This window comes from Natrix helvetica (assembly GCF_964273705.1).
Source record: "Natrix helvetica genome assembly, chromosome: 1".
Taxonomy (NCBI): domain Eukaryota; kingdom Metazoa; phylum Chordata; class Lepidosauria; order Squamata; family Natricidae; genus Natrix; species Natrix helvetica.
Genome location: NC_138548.1, coordinates 231,572,158 through 231,589,258, shown reverse-complemented (window position 1 = coordinate 231,589,258; position 17,101 = coordinate 231,572,158). Strand labels below are relative to the sequence as shown.

General features: G+C 40.6%; 1 protein-coding gene across 1 annotated transcript in view; it reads left to right on the top strand.

The window, feature by feature from the left end:
* PITPNC1 (phosphatidylinositol transfer protein cytoplasmic 1) overlaps window positions 1-17,101 on the top strand; it is a 179,204-nt gene that overhangs the window by 150,476 nt on the left and 11,627 nt on the right. Inside the window, exons 7-8 of the mRNA XM_081934410.1 lie at window positions 6,789-6,944; window positions 13,554-13,617. Coding sequence (XP_081790536.1) covers window positions 6,789-6,944; window positions 13,554-13,617 — 220 coding nt within the window. The remainder of the gene's footprint in view (window positions 1-6,788; window positions 6,945-13,553; window positions 13,618-17,101) is intronic.

The following is a 17,101-nucleotide window of genomic DNA, read 5'->3' as shown; positions in this document are numbered from 1 at the left end:
AGTTCTAAGTTGCTTCTCTCCTTGATTAGTTTCCACCCATTGCTTCTTGTTCTACCCTCAGGTGCTTTGGAGAATAGTTTGACTCCCTCTTCTTTGTGGCAACCTCTGAGATATTGGAATAATGCTATCATGTCTCCCCTAGTCCTTCTTTCTCTTAAGCTAAACATACCCAGTTCCTGCAACCGTTCTTCATATGTTTTAGTCTCCAGTCCCCTAATCATCTTTGTTGCTCTTCTCTGCACTCTTTCTAGAGTCTCCACATCTTTTTTACATCGTGGCGACCAGAACTGAATGCAGTATTCCAAGTGTGGCCTTACCAAGGCATTATAAAGTGGTATTAACACTTCACGTGATCTTGATTCTATCCCTCTGTTGATGCAGCCTAGAACTGTGTTGGCTTTTTTGGCAGCTGCTGCACACTGCTGGCTCATATTTAAATGGTTGTCCACTAGGACTCCAAGATCCCTTTCACAGTTACTACTACTGAGTAAGGTATCACCTATACTGTACCTGTGCATTCCGTTTTTGTTGCCTAAATGTAGAACCTTACTCTTTTCACCATTGAATTTCATTTTATTAGATAGTGCCCAATGTTCAAGTTTGTCAAGATCCTTCTGTATCTTAAGCCTATCTTCTGGAGTGTTGGCTATTCCTGCCAGCTTGGTATCATCTGCAAATTTGATGAGTTCCCCATTTATTCCCTCATCCAAATCATTGATGAAGATGTTGAAGAGTACTGGGCCTAAAACAGAGCCTTGGGGTACTCCACTGCATACTTCCCTCCATGTAGATGCAGTTCCATTGAGAACTACACGTTGAGTGCGGTCATCATGTACAATGTTATATAACTACATATATGATAGCCACGGCAATCCAGGCAGTCCCCAAGGCATAATAAGTTGTTAAGCGAGGACCTCCTTCCAACTTCCTACCAGCTTCCAGCAGGCAAAATCAGTGGAGAAGCTGCAGGAAGTTGCAAGTCCTGCAAGGAGGCCTGTAGTGGGCAGCTAAGTGCCTGCTGTAGCAGATGCATGGTGGGGCCGGAAGTGGCTCTTGCCAGTTGCATGAAGGGGCATTGGTGGCTACTGCAGCACCATGCCATTGTGGCCAGGCATGTATGAACTATAAAGTGTGGGCAGAAGATGCTATGGATGTACACCATGGATCTATGCTGTAGTTGGGGTACTCGGGAGAAAGAGCAGTGAAAATGGGGGCAACTTAAAGGAGCAACTTGCGATCTTCTTTGTCGGTTTCCCCATTGAATTTGCTTGTAGGAAGCCAGCAGGGAAGCTCAAAAACAACCATCATAGGACTGCAGAAAACTGCAACCGTCATAAGTGTGAGCCACTTGCCAAGAATCCCAGTTGTGATTATGTGAGTGTGGGGTGTCTCGGACAGCCGGAACTTTGAGGACTATTGTTCAGTGCCTTCATAGCTTCGAATGGCTGCTGCTGGCTTAACCAAGGATTACCTGCACAGCGGTAGGAACACAGTCAGTCCCTTCACTATTAAAACAGCTTTATGACTCTCTCCTGGTAGAAGAAAAGAAACCTCTGAGTCCTGTATTGCATCTTGAACACAGAGGAAGGAGAGAAGACATTCTGGAGATGGGTCAACAAAATTTTACTGAACTCATTCATAGTTGCCGAAAATAGCCCAAAATTGTCAAATGCGACCTTTCCTTCCTCTTAAATGCCACTCCAAACATTGGAATTTGAATGGCATGTTGACCAGCCTCACATAGTTGGCAAACCAAAGAAACGAAGAAATCACTCGGATTTCAGAAAGGCCTCTTGGATGCAAATCTACTAGATACTAATCTTGAAAACATTCCCAGCCAGACTTACTGTGAGGTCGCTAAAGTGGAATCTTTTTGAAGCACTTTCTTTCCAGAGCTTTCACAACTGGCTTGGGTTGCCTCTTCTCATATGTACTAAGCCTCCTGCTCCTTGGTTTCCTTCACACAGTCTCGCACACCTAAACTCCCAATATAATAGTTGGATTAAAACAGTAAACATGACATAGATATTGCTGCTAGCAATCAGTCACAAAGAGCATTCCTTCCTACTTTCCAAAACTTGAGAGGATACAGAAGTTCAGCTTTTCTAACAATAGTGCTGAGCTACTGTACGGATGGCAGTAGCCCTATGAGAAAGCCGCTAACAAATGCATGTTCTTCGTTTGCAAAAACCAGCACCTCTTCACTTTACGTTGTTGTTTTTCCACATTTTGCTTTAAGGAACCAAAAACTTAAAAGCTGTTAAGTTTGTGCAAATAAAGATTATGTTCCTGCTTTCCTTGTGTTTGCGCTGTTTTATGTTGCTCCTCCCATGAGGAGACTGTGTAACACATATTAACTACATTCCTGTTCACTAAAAATGTTATTTAATTTTTTTATGGCTGGCGCATATACACGCCTATGTTTTCCTTTAATCTCAAGGAACCACATGAAAATTCCATTTGAAAAGATAAACGTTTTCAGGAAGCTGAATGTTGCATCCAGTATTACGTTCAGCCATAGTTATCCATTTGCATAGTATCACCGTATTAAGATAACACAGGTAAAAATATAATCCTAGGAAAAGAGGCACTAATACATCCCTTCGGCCGATTCGCTCACACAGAGAGGGACTCCTCCGGGTGCCGTCCACTAGGCTGTGCCAGCGGGCGGCGCCCAGGGGAAGGGCCTTCTCTGTGATGGGCCCAACCCTCTGGAATGACCTTCCCCCTGACATTAGAACGACTACAGACCTCCGCTCCTTCCGCCGGAAACTCAAAACCCACCTGTTTCATCTAGCCGGCCTGGCCTAATTCCAGCTTTCCCACCTCAGTTAGTATTTTTAAATTTTATGGTTTGGTTTTAAGGTTTAAGTTTTAATTTTTATAAATTTGTACAGGGGATATTTAATTCAATTTTAGTTATGTATATTATCGAGTGTATGGTTATTAAATTTGTACCTGTACACCGCCCCGAGTCCCTTTGGGGAGAGGGGGCGGTCTAGAAGTTTAATAAATTAATTAATTAAATTAATTAATTTTTATGGGCAACTCAAGAAGACAAGACTTCCTCAGAGCCGCTAAGGGACCTGATTTTACCATGAAAATGAAGCAAGGCTGGAATGGCCTCTTCTGATTATTTATAATATTTTTTCTAACATTCAGTTGTGTCTTATTCTTGGGAAACTACCTGGCCAAGTTGCTGCAGCTTTTTTGGCAATGATTTTCAGAAGTGGTTTTCCAGGCTGAGGGAAAGTGACTGGCCCAAGGTCACCCACCTGGCTTTGTGCCCAGGCCTGGACTAGAACTCACCGTCTCTCGGTTTCTAACCTGATGCCTTAACCACTACACCAAACTGGCTCTCTAAATATGCGTGTACGTTCGACTCAATGTTGAGTCCTTGGTCCTTGCCTGGATTGGTCCCTGCAGTTTTCTTGTCAGGGCTCTTCCGAAGTGTGCTTATTTATTTATCTATTTATATCCCACCTTCATTATTATTATAAATAAACTGACAGTGGCAAACATACCTAACACTCCATGGAGATTCTGTCATCCAAGTCATGATTCTCCCAAAGGTGCTTTTCAACAGGTGCTTTTTCAGAACTGAAGAACCTTCTTGGATGTGAAGTGAAGCATCTTCAAAGAAAAGTAAGAAAGGTCCAGTTGCCTCTTGAAAAAGCACCTTTGGGATACCTAACACTCCTTCCTCCTTCTATTTTTCCTACAATAGCAAGCCTGGGAGGTGAATTGGGCTGAGAGAGAGAGAGTGGTTGGCCCAAAGTCACCCACTGGCTTTCATGGGTAAGGCAGGAAAAACTCAACAGTTCCCAGTTTCTAGCCTGGTGCCTTCACCGCTACACGAAAGGGGCTCTCTATATTTATAATCACCACAAATATAAGTGTATTTACTTCCTTGCACATTTACAGTACAGGAGTTGCAGAATCAGCAGCCAATCAGAGCTTATTCTTCTTGTCAGTTTTGCACAAATCTCTTCCCCTTTTGCAAAAAATAATAATAAAGGTTTTTTAAAAAAGATGCATATCAGGCCTGATTTCCTGGTATGGTATGGATCAAAGTTACAGAGTATTTAATAAGGTTCATACCAGTGGTGAAATTCAATTTTTTTTACTACTGGTTCTGTGGGCGTAGCTTGGTGGGCGTGGCAGGAGAAGGATATTGGAAAATCCCCATTCCCTCCCCACTCCAGGAGAAGGATATTGGAAAATTTGTGGCTCTTTGAGTGTTTCAGGTTGCCCACCCCTGGGCTAGCTGAATACACTTGGCAGATCCGTACAGATAGATCCTAGTTCACTAATAAAGGGAAGAAATCCTACAGTAAAAGTCTACTTGGTAAATGTAATACAGGTAGTCCTCGACTTACGATGACCATTGAGCCCAAAATTTTTGTTGCTGAGGGAGACAATTACATACGTTTTGCCCCATTGCACAACCTTTCTTGCCACATTCGTTAACTGGACCACTGCAGTTGTTAAGTTAACGAACACGGTTGTTAAGTGAATCTGGCTTCCCCATTGACTTTGCCTGTTAGAAGATTGCAAAACTTGATCATGTGATCCCGGGGCGTTGCATTCAAGAGCAGTGACATTTTTTAGCTTGTTAAAACTTTCTCACAGACATCTTTTTCGCTGTGTTCTTTCCCTATTGTCAAAAAGTACCTGTGAAAAGCAAAACAACCCACTTACGTTTAGCTTAAGATTTGCTTTATAATTGTTCTGCAAGCACTATGTTAAAGACCTTTTTCAATCACTTGTGTTAGAATTCTCCTTTGCTCCCTTCTGGGCTTCAGTCAAACATAATCTATGTGGCAAACTCATTTCGATGGAATAATTTTCCTTCCAAATAGCACAAATTACTCCGTGTTTTCAGTACATTGTGATGCCAAGCACAGGATGTTTTAAAATAGCACTTTCAAGCCTTGAGCGCTCCCAAAGCAGATGCACTGCTTTATCTGCGCTTTATTTGCTTTGGAATCAAAGGGAAGGGGAAAAAAAGAAGCTGCCAAAAGTAATTATTTTTGGTGTGGGAGTGGAGGAGAGAAACGTGCCAAATATATTTCGGAAAACCTACTTCCAAATACATTGAAGAAGCTCTTTTAGATTGTCAGGATTATGAATGAGATGAGCCCGTGAAGAATGGAAAACAGAGAATTATCTGGTATCAAAACGACCCCAACTAGTTGCAAATCTACTTGAAATTTCAAATTTGAAATGTGCAATACATTAGCCATTAACCCAAAGGGTATTTAAGCAGGTTAAATTTTTCAAAAAGATCTCACCTGTTAGTAAATCTTACTCTGCCCCAAACGAATGCATATATTCACAACAGAAGTAATATTTGATAGAAGCTTATTGGAATGTGGTAATTTTTAGCCTATATTTATAATTTTGAACTGGAATATTCAGCACCCAATCAGCATCCTACCTCTGCCCTGATCCTTGTACAGCTTAACGTAACTATACTATGTGTACTAAACATTGCAAAGCTACTTTTATTTGATACCCGAGAAGGTACAGGTAGTCCTTGACTTATGACCACAGGTGGAGCCTGGAATTTTGATCGTAAAACATTGTGATCGTAAGTCAAGGCATCATTTGACCGGTTTTGATTTTACAACCATTTTTACAGAAAGTCATTAAGCAAATCACATGGTTGTTAAGCAAATGTCAGCTCAAGACATAGGGAGGTCCAGTTGGGTTCATGCAATCAGGTACAAGAAGTTAGGAGCCAGGACAGAGTCAAAAGAACTACAACTTTATTTCATGCTACCTATAAACAAGAACCTGAACTGGTAATGGTCAAGGCAAATTGGTTCCAGATAGGAGTCAATAGACTTCAAGGGGAGTTAAAAATAGGTCTCTTACAGGGACATAGTGTCTTCAAACTGATCCATGTACTTGACTCCTGCCCTCAGGCTCAGCCTGGTCATCTCCTACATCAGGCACATCCACACATGAAAGTTTATTGACTTATTGCTGTAGCTTGTGCACAAAAACCACCTCACCTGACAATCAACGCCTTCTCCCAAGGTTCAGTTCTTTATTTGCTGACACCTCCCTTTATTTTATTTCATTTCATGTGTGTGGCTGCCAAACTCACAAATGTAATTTAGAGAGAATATTAAATGGGGCTAAGAAAAAACGTTTCAGTTGTGATTTAAGAATAAGGATTGGGGTTAATACAGCTGTTTTGCTAAAATCTCCAGTCTGCTTTTCCAAGCAACCAGCTCCCAGACCTGATATTAATAAATATAGAAAAGAAACACAAAGTGAACATTGTTCTTGACATGGGTAGAAATAAGGTTGTGAAGTCCCATTCTTACTAGGATGGTAGTCCTTGACTTACAACAGTTCATTCAGTGACCATTCGAAGTTATAACGGCACTGAAAAAAGTGACGTATGATGGTTTTCCCCACAAGACCATTGCGGCATCCCATGATCGTGTGATGAAAATTCAGACACTTGGCATTTGACTCATATTTATGACGGCTGCAGTGTCCTGGGTTCATGTGATCACTTTTTGTGACCTTCGGACAAGCCAAGTCAATGGGGAAGCCAGATTCACTTAACAACCGTGTTACTAATTGAACAACTGAGAGCAATTCACTTAACAAATGTGGCAAGAAAGGTTGTAAAATGGGGTAAAATTCTCACTTAACGAATGTCTCACTTAGCAACAAAAATTTCGGGCTCAATCGTGATCGTAGCTTGCGGACTTTCAAAGGTAGGTTTCTTAACTAGGCTGCTCACTCCGTCTCCTTGTTCTCAATAGGATCCTAAATGCTTCAAATCAGAGAAGACTGGGAGAGGCCTATTAAAAGAAGGTTGGAGAGAAACGCAAGACCCTATTATGTGCTCCTACAAACTTGTATCTGTGAAATTTGAAGTATGGGGACTTCAGACTCGAGTTGAGCAGTTTGTTCACAAGGTGAGTAAGGGGGAGTGTCTGCATATTCCCCCCCCACACACACACACATATACCTATCCCGTGAAGCTTTTATGTGGATAAAATTGTGGGAAGTTGACCAATCAGCAATGAGCATTATTCAAAACATTGATGTGATTATAATTTGCAAATGTTTACAATTACTTACTCTGACTTTTAGTCACTTTCCACTTACTTTGGCATCAGACTACCTTGCCACTACAGGGCTATGGCATATACACTTCGTTCTGAGTTCTCACCTTTTCAAGGGAAATGCATCCCCATGACTAGTTTTGTTCAGTCATTGATTAATTCCTAAGGGAAATATCAGGATTTTAGGAAAGAGAGAGAGAGGGAGAGGGAGGGAGGGAGAGGAGGGGGAGAGAGAGGGAGGGAGGAAATGCATGCCAATCATCCTCAAAATAGTTGCTCTACCACAATAAATATTACACAGTTTGTTAGCCATCTAGGAAACAAGAAGACGCAGGGTACATATTGCTATCTTGCCAAGATATTATAAAACTACAGAAAGGGCTGGGGTTTCCTGGTGAGGAAAGTCTCTTTGATTATGATATATGTTTACTCAGGGTCCTAATGTGTAAAACACCACCGACATCAGGATTGCAATAAATTGATTTAAGGATTAAACACAACCACAAAGGATATCTACTAAAGGTTAACAACGCAAAAAAAAAAAAAGCAGGAAATAATGTGTACGTTTATTCCAAAATATAACATTCTTTAACCATAATGTGGGTGGGATGCAGTGGCTCAGTGGCTAAAATGCTGAACTTGTCGATCAGAAGGTTGGAAGTTCAGCGGTTCAAATCCCTAGCGCCGTGTAATGGAGTGAGCTCCCATTACTTGTCCCAGTTTCTGCCAACCTAGCAGTTCGAAAGCACTTAAAAATGCAAGTAGAAAAATAGATACCACCTTTGGTGGGAAGGTAACAACGTTCTGTGTGCCTTCAGCGTTGAGTCATGCCGGCCACAGGACTACAGAGATGTCTTCGGAAAGCACTGGCTCTTCAGCTTTGAAACAAAGATGAACACCACCCCCTAGAGTCAGGAATGACTAGCAAATTGTATGTGTGAGGGGAACCTTTACCTTTACCTTTACCTTAACCATAATGAGAGTGATTTCAATGAAAATCTACGTGCTTTACCATGATTGCAAATCTTAGCCCGGTTGAGATGCACCATGACAATTTATATATGAAAATCAATTTATAAATCCACTGAGCTTTCACTCAGTGGTGTATAAGGGAAAGAAAGAGAGAAAGAAGAATTAAGGACGGCAGAATTAAAAGCAACAACCAGAAGGCAAGGAATGATTGATTCAGAAAAAGTAACAATGGAACTATGAGACAGTGCCAACAAAAAGAAGTTGGGGCAAGAGCTGAAGGGGAAAAGTTAAGACTGAAATGAATTCTGTCCTTCTGAAAGCTAGTAACAAGCGAAGCAATTATCGTGTACGACTTAGTTTTCCTAAATTCAGAATTGCATGTCATTCTGAAAATACGGAATCAAAATAATTACAGTTTCTTTTAAGCAGAAAAGAGAAGGCAGGTGCTTCTAAAATGTCAAGGCAAATCAGGACTCCTGTCCTGGAGACAACCTACTACAGCCTCTGTCTTGTCCATGAATTTACCTAATCCATTTTTAAGCCTGCCAACTTGGTGGGCACCACCAACCCATTGAGTAGTAGAGAATTGCCAAGTTGAGCTGGCCTCATTTGAGTCAACGTCCTGTAATTAGAGAAACATAATAGATTATCTCTGTTCTCTGTTTCTCTCTACAACACACATTTTCATTGAATGCTATTTCCTTTTACGTATTTCTTAAAAGCAATTAAGTTGTACAGTTGAAGTATTTAACTTCAAGGAAGTGCCCCGATTAACTTTATCCTATTGACCGAATACACATCTTATTAGAAAAAGTTTTCTTAGAGGCCCTATCATTATATCAATTTACCAACCCCAATTTTTTTCCAAAATTGCATGATTAACACTTTCTCGGGTAGTTTCTGCTGACAAGCACCACGGCTGCTGACCCACTGCAGCACTGTTTTTCAGTCTATCTTGAGAGAAACCTGCACATGAAAATGAAACTAACCAACATTTCTCTTCCCTTTGATGCCTTTGATGTGCACGAAAGGGAGAGATAAATCCTTAGCTATGTGTTCACTTGCTAATGTAATCTGCTTGTAATTTATGTCCTCCAATTCTGCACATTTTGGGGGCTTATCTTAGATTGAAGGTCTGAAACAGACAAAGAAGAACAAAATGGAAAAGGAAATTCTGCAGAATATAAGAGGATATGGATGTTATTTTCATGGAATGCAGGACTATTCCTGATGATTATTTGCATCTAACTGATTATACATGGTGTCCAGATAAATGTACCCTGATGATAAACAGCTGTTCCATGTTTCAAAATTCACTTTCTATGAATTATGCCCCAATTCTTGACTTGCTTTTTCGAGAGGAGGTTGCCTGGAGTCTAAATACTTCATTTTAATACCTTCCCCCCAGGATTTAGAAGCAAAACTAAATATATCAGGGCCCATGCTGCTTTGTTTTAAGCAGAAATATTTTAACACTGAGTAAAACGTTGTACCCTGTCTACAAAAAGATTGCATCTTGGTATATACCATATTTTTCGGAGTATAAGACGCACCTTTTTCCCTCAAAAAAGAGGCTGAAAATCTGGGTGTGTCTTATACACTGAATACAGCATTTTTTGGCCTCCTGAAACCCCACCCCCTTCACCAAAGTGGCCATGCAGAGCCTGTAGAAAGCTTTCAGAGAGCTCCTGGGGGCTGGGGAGGGAAGAAATAAAACAGGCCATTTTTTGCTCAATTTTGCCCCCACCCCATCCCCCAGGAGCACTCTATAGGCCTCATAAAAGCTATGCATACCCCCTTTTTGACAAAAAACGGGCCGTTTTGGGGAGGTCTGCAGAGTGCAAAAACTTTTTTAAAAAATTTGCCCCTTTAAAATCTTGGTGTGTCTTATACTCAAAGCCCAAAATTGTATCTTAATATACAGGTACAAGTAGCCCTCAACTTACAACCACAATTAAGGCCAAAATTTCCATGACTAAGCAAGACAGTTCTTAAGTGAATTTTGTCCCATTTTGCAACCTTTCTTGCCACCGTTGTTAAGTGAATCACTGAGCTTTTAAGGCAGTAATACAGGTGTTAAATGCATCTGGCTTCCCAGATGTCAGAAGATCACCAAAAGTGATTGTCAGAAGATCACCAAAAGTGATTACATGGACAGGACAGCCATCATAAATACATGCCAGTTGCCAAGCATCCAAATTTTGACCATGGAGAAGCTGCGACAGCCATAAGTTACTTTTTTCAGTGCCATTGTAACTTCAAATGGTCACTAAGCCAATGGCTGTAAGTCGAGGACTACTTTTATATACTGTTTTATGTCTAGGGATCCAGTAGACGAGAATGCAAGGCATGCTTAGTTTATGCGCCATCCCTCAAAAGTTGCCAACTGTCATGATCCCCAGTTCTCTTCTGCTCAGTTGTACAAAGCAGGAACATGTTTTTCCAGCTAGCTACTCAAAGATAATGTGCACTTCTTACTGCACAAACCTTGCTCATTTTACTACTACTTGCTATTGTTCTTTTCCCTACCCTTCCTCACTTCTCTTCCCCCTCTTCCTTCCCTCCATTCTCTTATTTACTTTTGTATTTGGTATCTTATTTTACCTTATAACTCAATAAAAACGTTAAACCAAAAGAATGATCGTTCACCACTATGTGGAATTCAATTTCAATTTCAATTTATTAGCGCTTATAGACCGCCCCCTCTCCCGAAAGGGACTCGGGGGGGTGTACAGTCCATGTCAGAAAACAAAATTAAAACAATTAAAATTACTACATGGGGAATATATATATACAAATATAAAATGGATGGATGGATAAGAGGAGGATAAAAGATATGCAGGACTGTATTGCTAATAAATAATTAAAATAAACAGACATTAAGATCCCAATCCCAATAAAATTAAGACTATAGAATAATGCCCTTAAAAACCAGTAAAACATAAATGCCAGGAGATAGGCGTTGAAATTATGCCAGGCCAGCCAGTCGAAACAGGTGAGTCTTTAGTTTCTGCCGGAAGGAGCGGAAGTCGGTGGTGGTTCTAATGTCGGGGGGGAGGTCATTCCAGAGGGTTGGGCCCATCACAGAGAAGGCCCTACTCCTTGGCGTCGCCCGCTGGCATTGCCTAGCGGACGGCACCAGGAGAAGCCCCTCTCTGTGAGAGCGAATTGGCCGCAGGGATGTATGTGGGAGGACGCGATCCCGCAGGTAACTGGGCCCTATGCCATGGAGCGCTTTAAAGATGGTGGTCAAAACCTTGAAACGCACCCGAAAGACCACAGGCAGCCAGTGCAGCTCACGCAGGAGCGGTGTCACATGGGAGTACCTGGTACTCCCCATGACCGCCCGCGCGGCTGCGTTCTGGACTAGCTGCAGTCTTCGGGCGCGTCCCAAGGGAAGCCCCATGTAGAGAGCGTTACAGTAGTCCAGGCGAGACGTCACCAGTGCATGAGTGACCGTGCGTAGGGCATCCCGGTCCAGGAGGGGGTGCAATTGGCGCACCAGGCGAACCTGGTGGAACGCCCCCCTTGCCACGGCTGCCACATGATCATCCATTGACAGCCGGGGATCAAGGAGGACGCCCAAATTGTGCGCCCGTTCCACAGAGGGCAGCTGCTCGCCCCCTATGGCCAGCGTTGGAATTAGCTGACTGAACCGAGGTGCCGGTAGCCACAGCCACTCAGTCTTGGAGGGGTTGAGTTTGAGTCTGTTGTCCCCCATCCAGACCCCGATGGCTTCCAAACACCGGGACATCACTTCGACAGCCTCACTGGGGTGGTTTGGGGTTGAAACGTACAGCTGAGTATCATCAGCGTAGAGGTGGTACTCAACCCCAAAACCACGGATGATCTCACCCAGCGGCTTCACATATGTGTTGAACAGGAGAGGCGAGAGGACCGACCCCTGTGGCACCCCACAAGTGAGTGACCTCAGGGTCACTCAGGGAAGATGGGAAAGTAAGCTAATAGTAAGTCTGTTAAGGGGCTTTTAGTTCTAGCCACAAAATCGCTCACCAGCTTCACCATAAGAGGATGGGGGAATGACCCAGGGCCTGCAGAAAAGATAGTTTCCAGTAAGAGGCCAGGAATATCAAGGGGATCCTCACCAGATGAAGTGAAATCAGCTTTCAGTTCAGTCCCTATGAATCTCCATATCATTTTGACACCTTTCTAACTTCTTATGGAGGCAAACCGTTGAATAGCAGATACATACAATAATTGTTACTTCCACCACCACCACCCAAAAAAACCCAATAGCTCTTAAGCCTCTGAAAGTGCCAATTATACAGAATTTCTCAAAACCTAAACAATGCAAAGGGTAAAATCAGGTGCTGCCCTCTGATGGCTTCAGCTTGTTACCACCTTGTCCTCTATGGTTCTTGGTCATGAAAAAAAGAAAGAAACAACTGAAAAAATGGGATCTAGGCTTCGAACAGCTTGTCACTTGGTTCTAGTTGTGCGAAGTCTCTTAGGCTGCCTACAACCTTCAGGAACCTGGGAGAGGAATGTTTTCATGTTGCTGCCCTTACTCAAGCATAGCTGCTGTTGCTGCTTTTGTTCTTTCCCAGGATGGTACCCTACAGAAAGGATAAAATATTTGCCAAAAGATTTAAGAGTGTGTGTGTGTGTGGGGGGCAATCAAAGGAGAGCACAAAGACAAAACTTCTCCACCTGACTTGCTCACTGTAGTGTAAACAATGTGGGGAAACTGCTGGGAAGCCAGAGTCACATGGCCACAAGGGAGAAATGAAAAGTGGGATTCCCAGAAGCAGAGATTGAATTGTGCAATGAACAAACTGGGGTAAAACCACATTGAGACAGCCGGGCAAGACACTGTATACTGACAAAGAACCCCCTGCTCCAACCTAAGTATACTGAAATAACATTTCAGGGAGTCCTCGATTTACGACCACAGTTGAAATGTATATTACTAAGTGAGAAATCTGTTAAGTGAATATTGCTCCATTTTATCACTTTTTTTTCGCCACATTTGTTAAGTGAATTCGTGCAATTGTTAAAGCAGTGATACCTTTGTTAAAGTGAATCTGGCTTCCCCATTGACTTTGCTGATCGCAAGGTCACAAAAGAGAATCATGTGACCCCAGGACACTGCAACCGTCATAAATGTGAACCAGTTGTTAAGTAGCCGAGTTTAAATCACATGACTACCTACAGAGATGCTGCAATGGTCATAAATGGAAAAATGGCCATCAGTCGTTTTTTTCAGTGCCGTTGAAACTATGAACGGTCAATAAACAAACTGTTGTAAGTCGAGGACTACCTGTACTCTACTCTCTGGCCCTGGATTTCATGGTTTTCTTTCATTAGAAAACCAAATTAACAGTTCCTGAAGGTCTTGGAAGATCATCCCTAAGGCTTTCGGAGATCTTTAAGTGATCCTGAGACTCCATGTTTTTTACCTCTACCACAAACTATTGTTTCTAGCTCTTGTCCTCTCAGTCTTTTAATCTTTCTTAATTCTCCTAGGTGGTTAAAGACATATTGCTAATTGGTCACCGACAAGCATTTGCGTGGGTGGATGAGTGGTATGGTAAGTCATGGTGTTTTTTTTTAAAAAGAGAACTATTTAGAAGCACAAGAACTATTTCAGACATGTACTGAGTGACCTGCTTATTTTTTATTCTAGTTGTTTTTATTAAAACAGTTAAGATGGAGGAGAGTGTGTTCTATCCTTCAGACAAAATACTAAGAATTTTAAAATCTTTATACTTGTTTGCAGCTCTGGGTACAATCCTGCTGCAATGCTGGCTTCATAATTTTATCAAATTTGTACTTTCATATCTGTAAATCTAAGTAGCAAGTTTAATTTGAATTAAATTCTAAATCTATCTGGTTCAAATCTAACACACCTGTTTTAAAGACTAGTACCAAATCTCAAATCGTGATAGATATTAAAAACATAGTTTGAATTTCAGCACCAGCACCATGATGTAATGGCTAAGATATTGTCCTAGGAATAGTTTCAAGTCTATCCCCAATCATGGAAATTCAACACATAGATGAGTTTCAGCCAATCAGTCTCTCAACCAATCTATCTAAGGCAAGGGAATCTTTGGGAGGATAAAATGAAGAGAGACAGTAATATGGGTGGCCTTAGAGTGCTTAGAGTAAAGGAGAAATAGAAATAATTAATTCTGTTAGGGGTATTTTTGCCAAGCAACCATTCTGCAGAAGTTTCCACTTCTCCAAAATTGAGACAGCAAACACTCAAGTTTATGGCTTTCTTCCAAGCTCTAAACCACAATTTTGTATTGTTTCTGTCCTGGTTCATAATGTTCACTTCAGTGCTAAATAAGGGATTCATGGATCAGAAGAATTGAGTATGAAATGGGTTGAAAAACTCATTTAATAGATCCAATTGAAATCTATTGATTTGATGCACTGGATGATAAATATAAATATACATTGGTATAAATGCAATAAACCAATTAAAGAACTAAGTTTTAAGCTTACATTGTAAAGAGATATCAACCATAAAAATTAGCATAATGATTAAATTGTAAACTTCAATATAATTAATATTATTTTATATCAGTTTATTTTTTCTTTAATAAAATAAAAAAAGTTATTCACTGTAATAAATCTTTGAAATCAAGCAATCCCTATTTGTCTAAGTAGAAAACATGGAATAGGGAAAGGATAGTGAAATGAGTCTGGTCATCAGGAAAGTTGACATCTTGTTCCATTAAATGCACTGCAATCAATACTAGGATTTTATTCAGATTTATAATTGAACCTCCCAGCCAGCCTTTCTTATCCAGACCTGAACCACTTTTCAAAGATTAAAATTTCATTTAGGTATAAAAGGGTAAATCTTTAAAAGGAAATATCACTGGAGTTTGTTTCTCTCATGAGAATAGCTTTCCACTGTTTTATCATTTGACATAAATGTCTTGTTGCAAAAGTCCTTTTGTTTTAACTTTTAAGACTTTAACAAAAGTCTTTGGTTTTATTATTGTTGAATAACATTAGATGAATGTATAGAATTAGAATATTTTACAACTTTGACCAATCTTAACATTTCTTAGAGGTATCAAATGAATTCCCTGGACTAATATAGAACTGCTCAGAATCTAATTTATTTTGAAATGCATATTTTGTTGATGCAAGGGCTTCATCTTCTAATTGCAGACTAATCCTCAATCCTAAACTTGTTTACAAAGACCTGTTGCCATGATTTTAGTGTGACTTACTATCCTGTAGACATGTGTAAGATTGTTGACTAATACACCGTTAGCTTTGCCATAAGACAGCCTTCTTGCATTAACTTCAAAGTTGCTAATGAAGAGCATGAATACTGCTTGGCAGAAATGCTTCTGATCATGCTGGTCCCATTGCTTATAAGCTTCTTTGATCAGTGCCTTTTAATGCTCCTTAATTTTAAATGAGGAAAAAAAGGAAAATATGATAAGTGAATCATAATAAGTATTAATGGAATGTATTATGAGAGTTGAATTACTAGAATGTGCTAAAACAGGAAAGTGCTAAAAGAATATAATGTAATGGCTTCTACTGCAACCTAAGAACTTTCTTTCCTCCAGAGGAAAAAACAAAATTCAATGTGCGCATGCTCAGGTAGATATTTTTAATATTGCCCACATATTCATGTTATCATTATTGTGGGAGAACTGGACTGTGTATAATTCTACTGGATAGCCTTACAATAAAAAAATGAAGAGATACTGACGGTAGCTTGACTTTCAAAGCATTTAAAATTTTCAGTTAATCTATTACTCGCCAGTACTCTGCTATTCATCTACATCGGGGTGTCAAACTCACATCACGGGTGGCGCCATGTGACATATTGGGACTTTTTCCCCCTTTACTAAACCGGGCATGGGAGTGGCCAGCGCATGACGCATTTGGCTCACGGGCCAGGAGTTTGACAGCTCTGATCTATATGGCTCAAAATCCTTTGCAGTCTAGGCTAGGTAATGTGAAAACAATTTAATATATTGATAGGCAGCATAATGTTATTTAAAGTAGTACTCTATAATTGTGTTGCAAAGTTCCTGACAAGGTAAGTAGATTTTTCAGCTGTTCTTTAACCCTTCCTCTTTTTTCCACCAGGAAATCTTCTAAATTTATTTTAGAAGATGTCTGCCTTTGGCATAGCCTGCACCCTGCACTTTTCTTTCCTAGTTCATTTCACAGAAATAACAACTTTCCAAATCCCTATACTGTGGTTCCTTTTAACTGATCCTTCTTATAACTCACTTTCCTTGGCTGGTTTATCTAGCTGTTTGCCTACTGATACCAGAATTGGCTTCCTGCTTTGTGGCTTTTGCTAGGAAGAATTTCCCCCCGCCCCCCCACTAGAATTCTTCCTTTGATTAAAAATTGAGCTTGAATTAATGGAAGGTCCCATCATCTTGAACTTTTTTCAGATATGACTTTCGGGGATGTTCGAGAGTATGAGAAAAATATGCATGAAAAAACGAACATTAAAGTGTGCGATCAACATTCATCTCCTGTGGATGAAATAGAGAGCCATGCCAAAGGAAGTGTATGTAGTGCCTTTAAAAATATTGCCCACCATCTCCTAATGCAAACAAGGATCAGAACATGCTGAGCTTTAGGAGATTGCTATGGGAGTAGGCCTGGTCACTGCAACTGTCTGCTTCTCTATGCCATTATCCCCATCAAGTTCTGGAAGGATCAACACAAGGTTGAAAAGGGTTTTGCAAGCTTACATATTTTGGTGGGTTGGCTCAGAGTAGAAGCCTGAGTGAGATAGATGATAGATAGATAGATAGATAGATAGATAGATAGATAGATAGATAGATAGATAGATGATAGATAGATGATAGATAGATAGATAGATAGATAGATAGATAGATAGATAGATAGATAGATAGATAGATAGATGATAGGCATTTCCATATACAATTGTCGCTTAAAAATTGAATTCTCAGAATTTTCTGAGCTGGCTGGACAGAGACACTGATGTCTCGTTTCCCTGTGATGCCTTCAGAACATTTCTTTTCTCTTTTGTCAAAAGAGTCTCTCGTCTT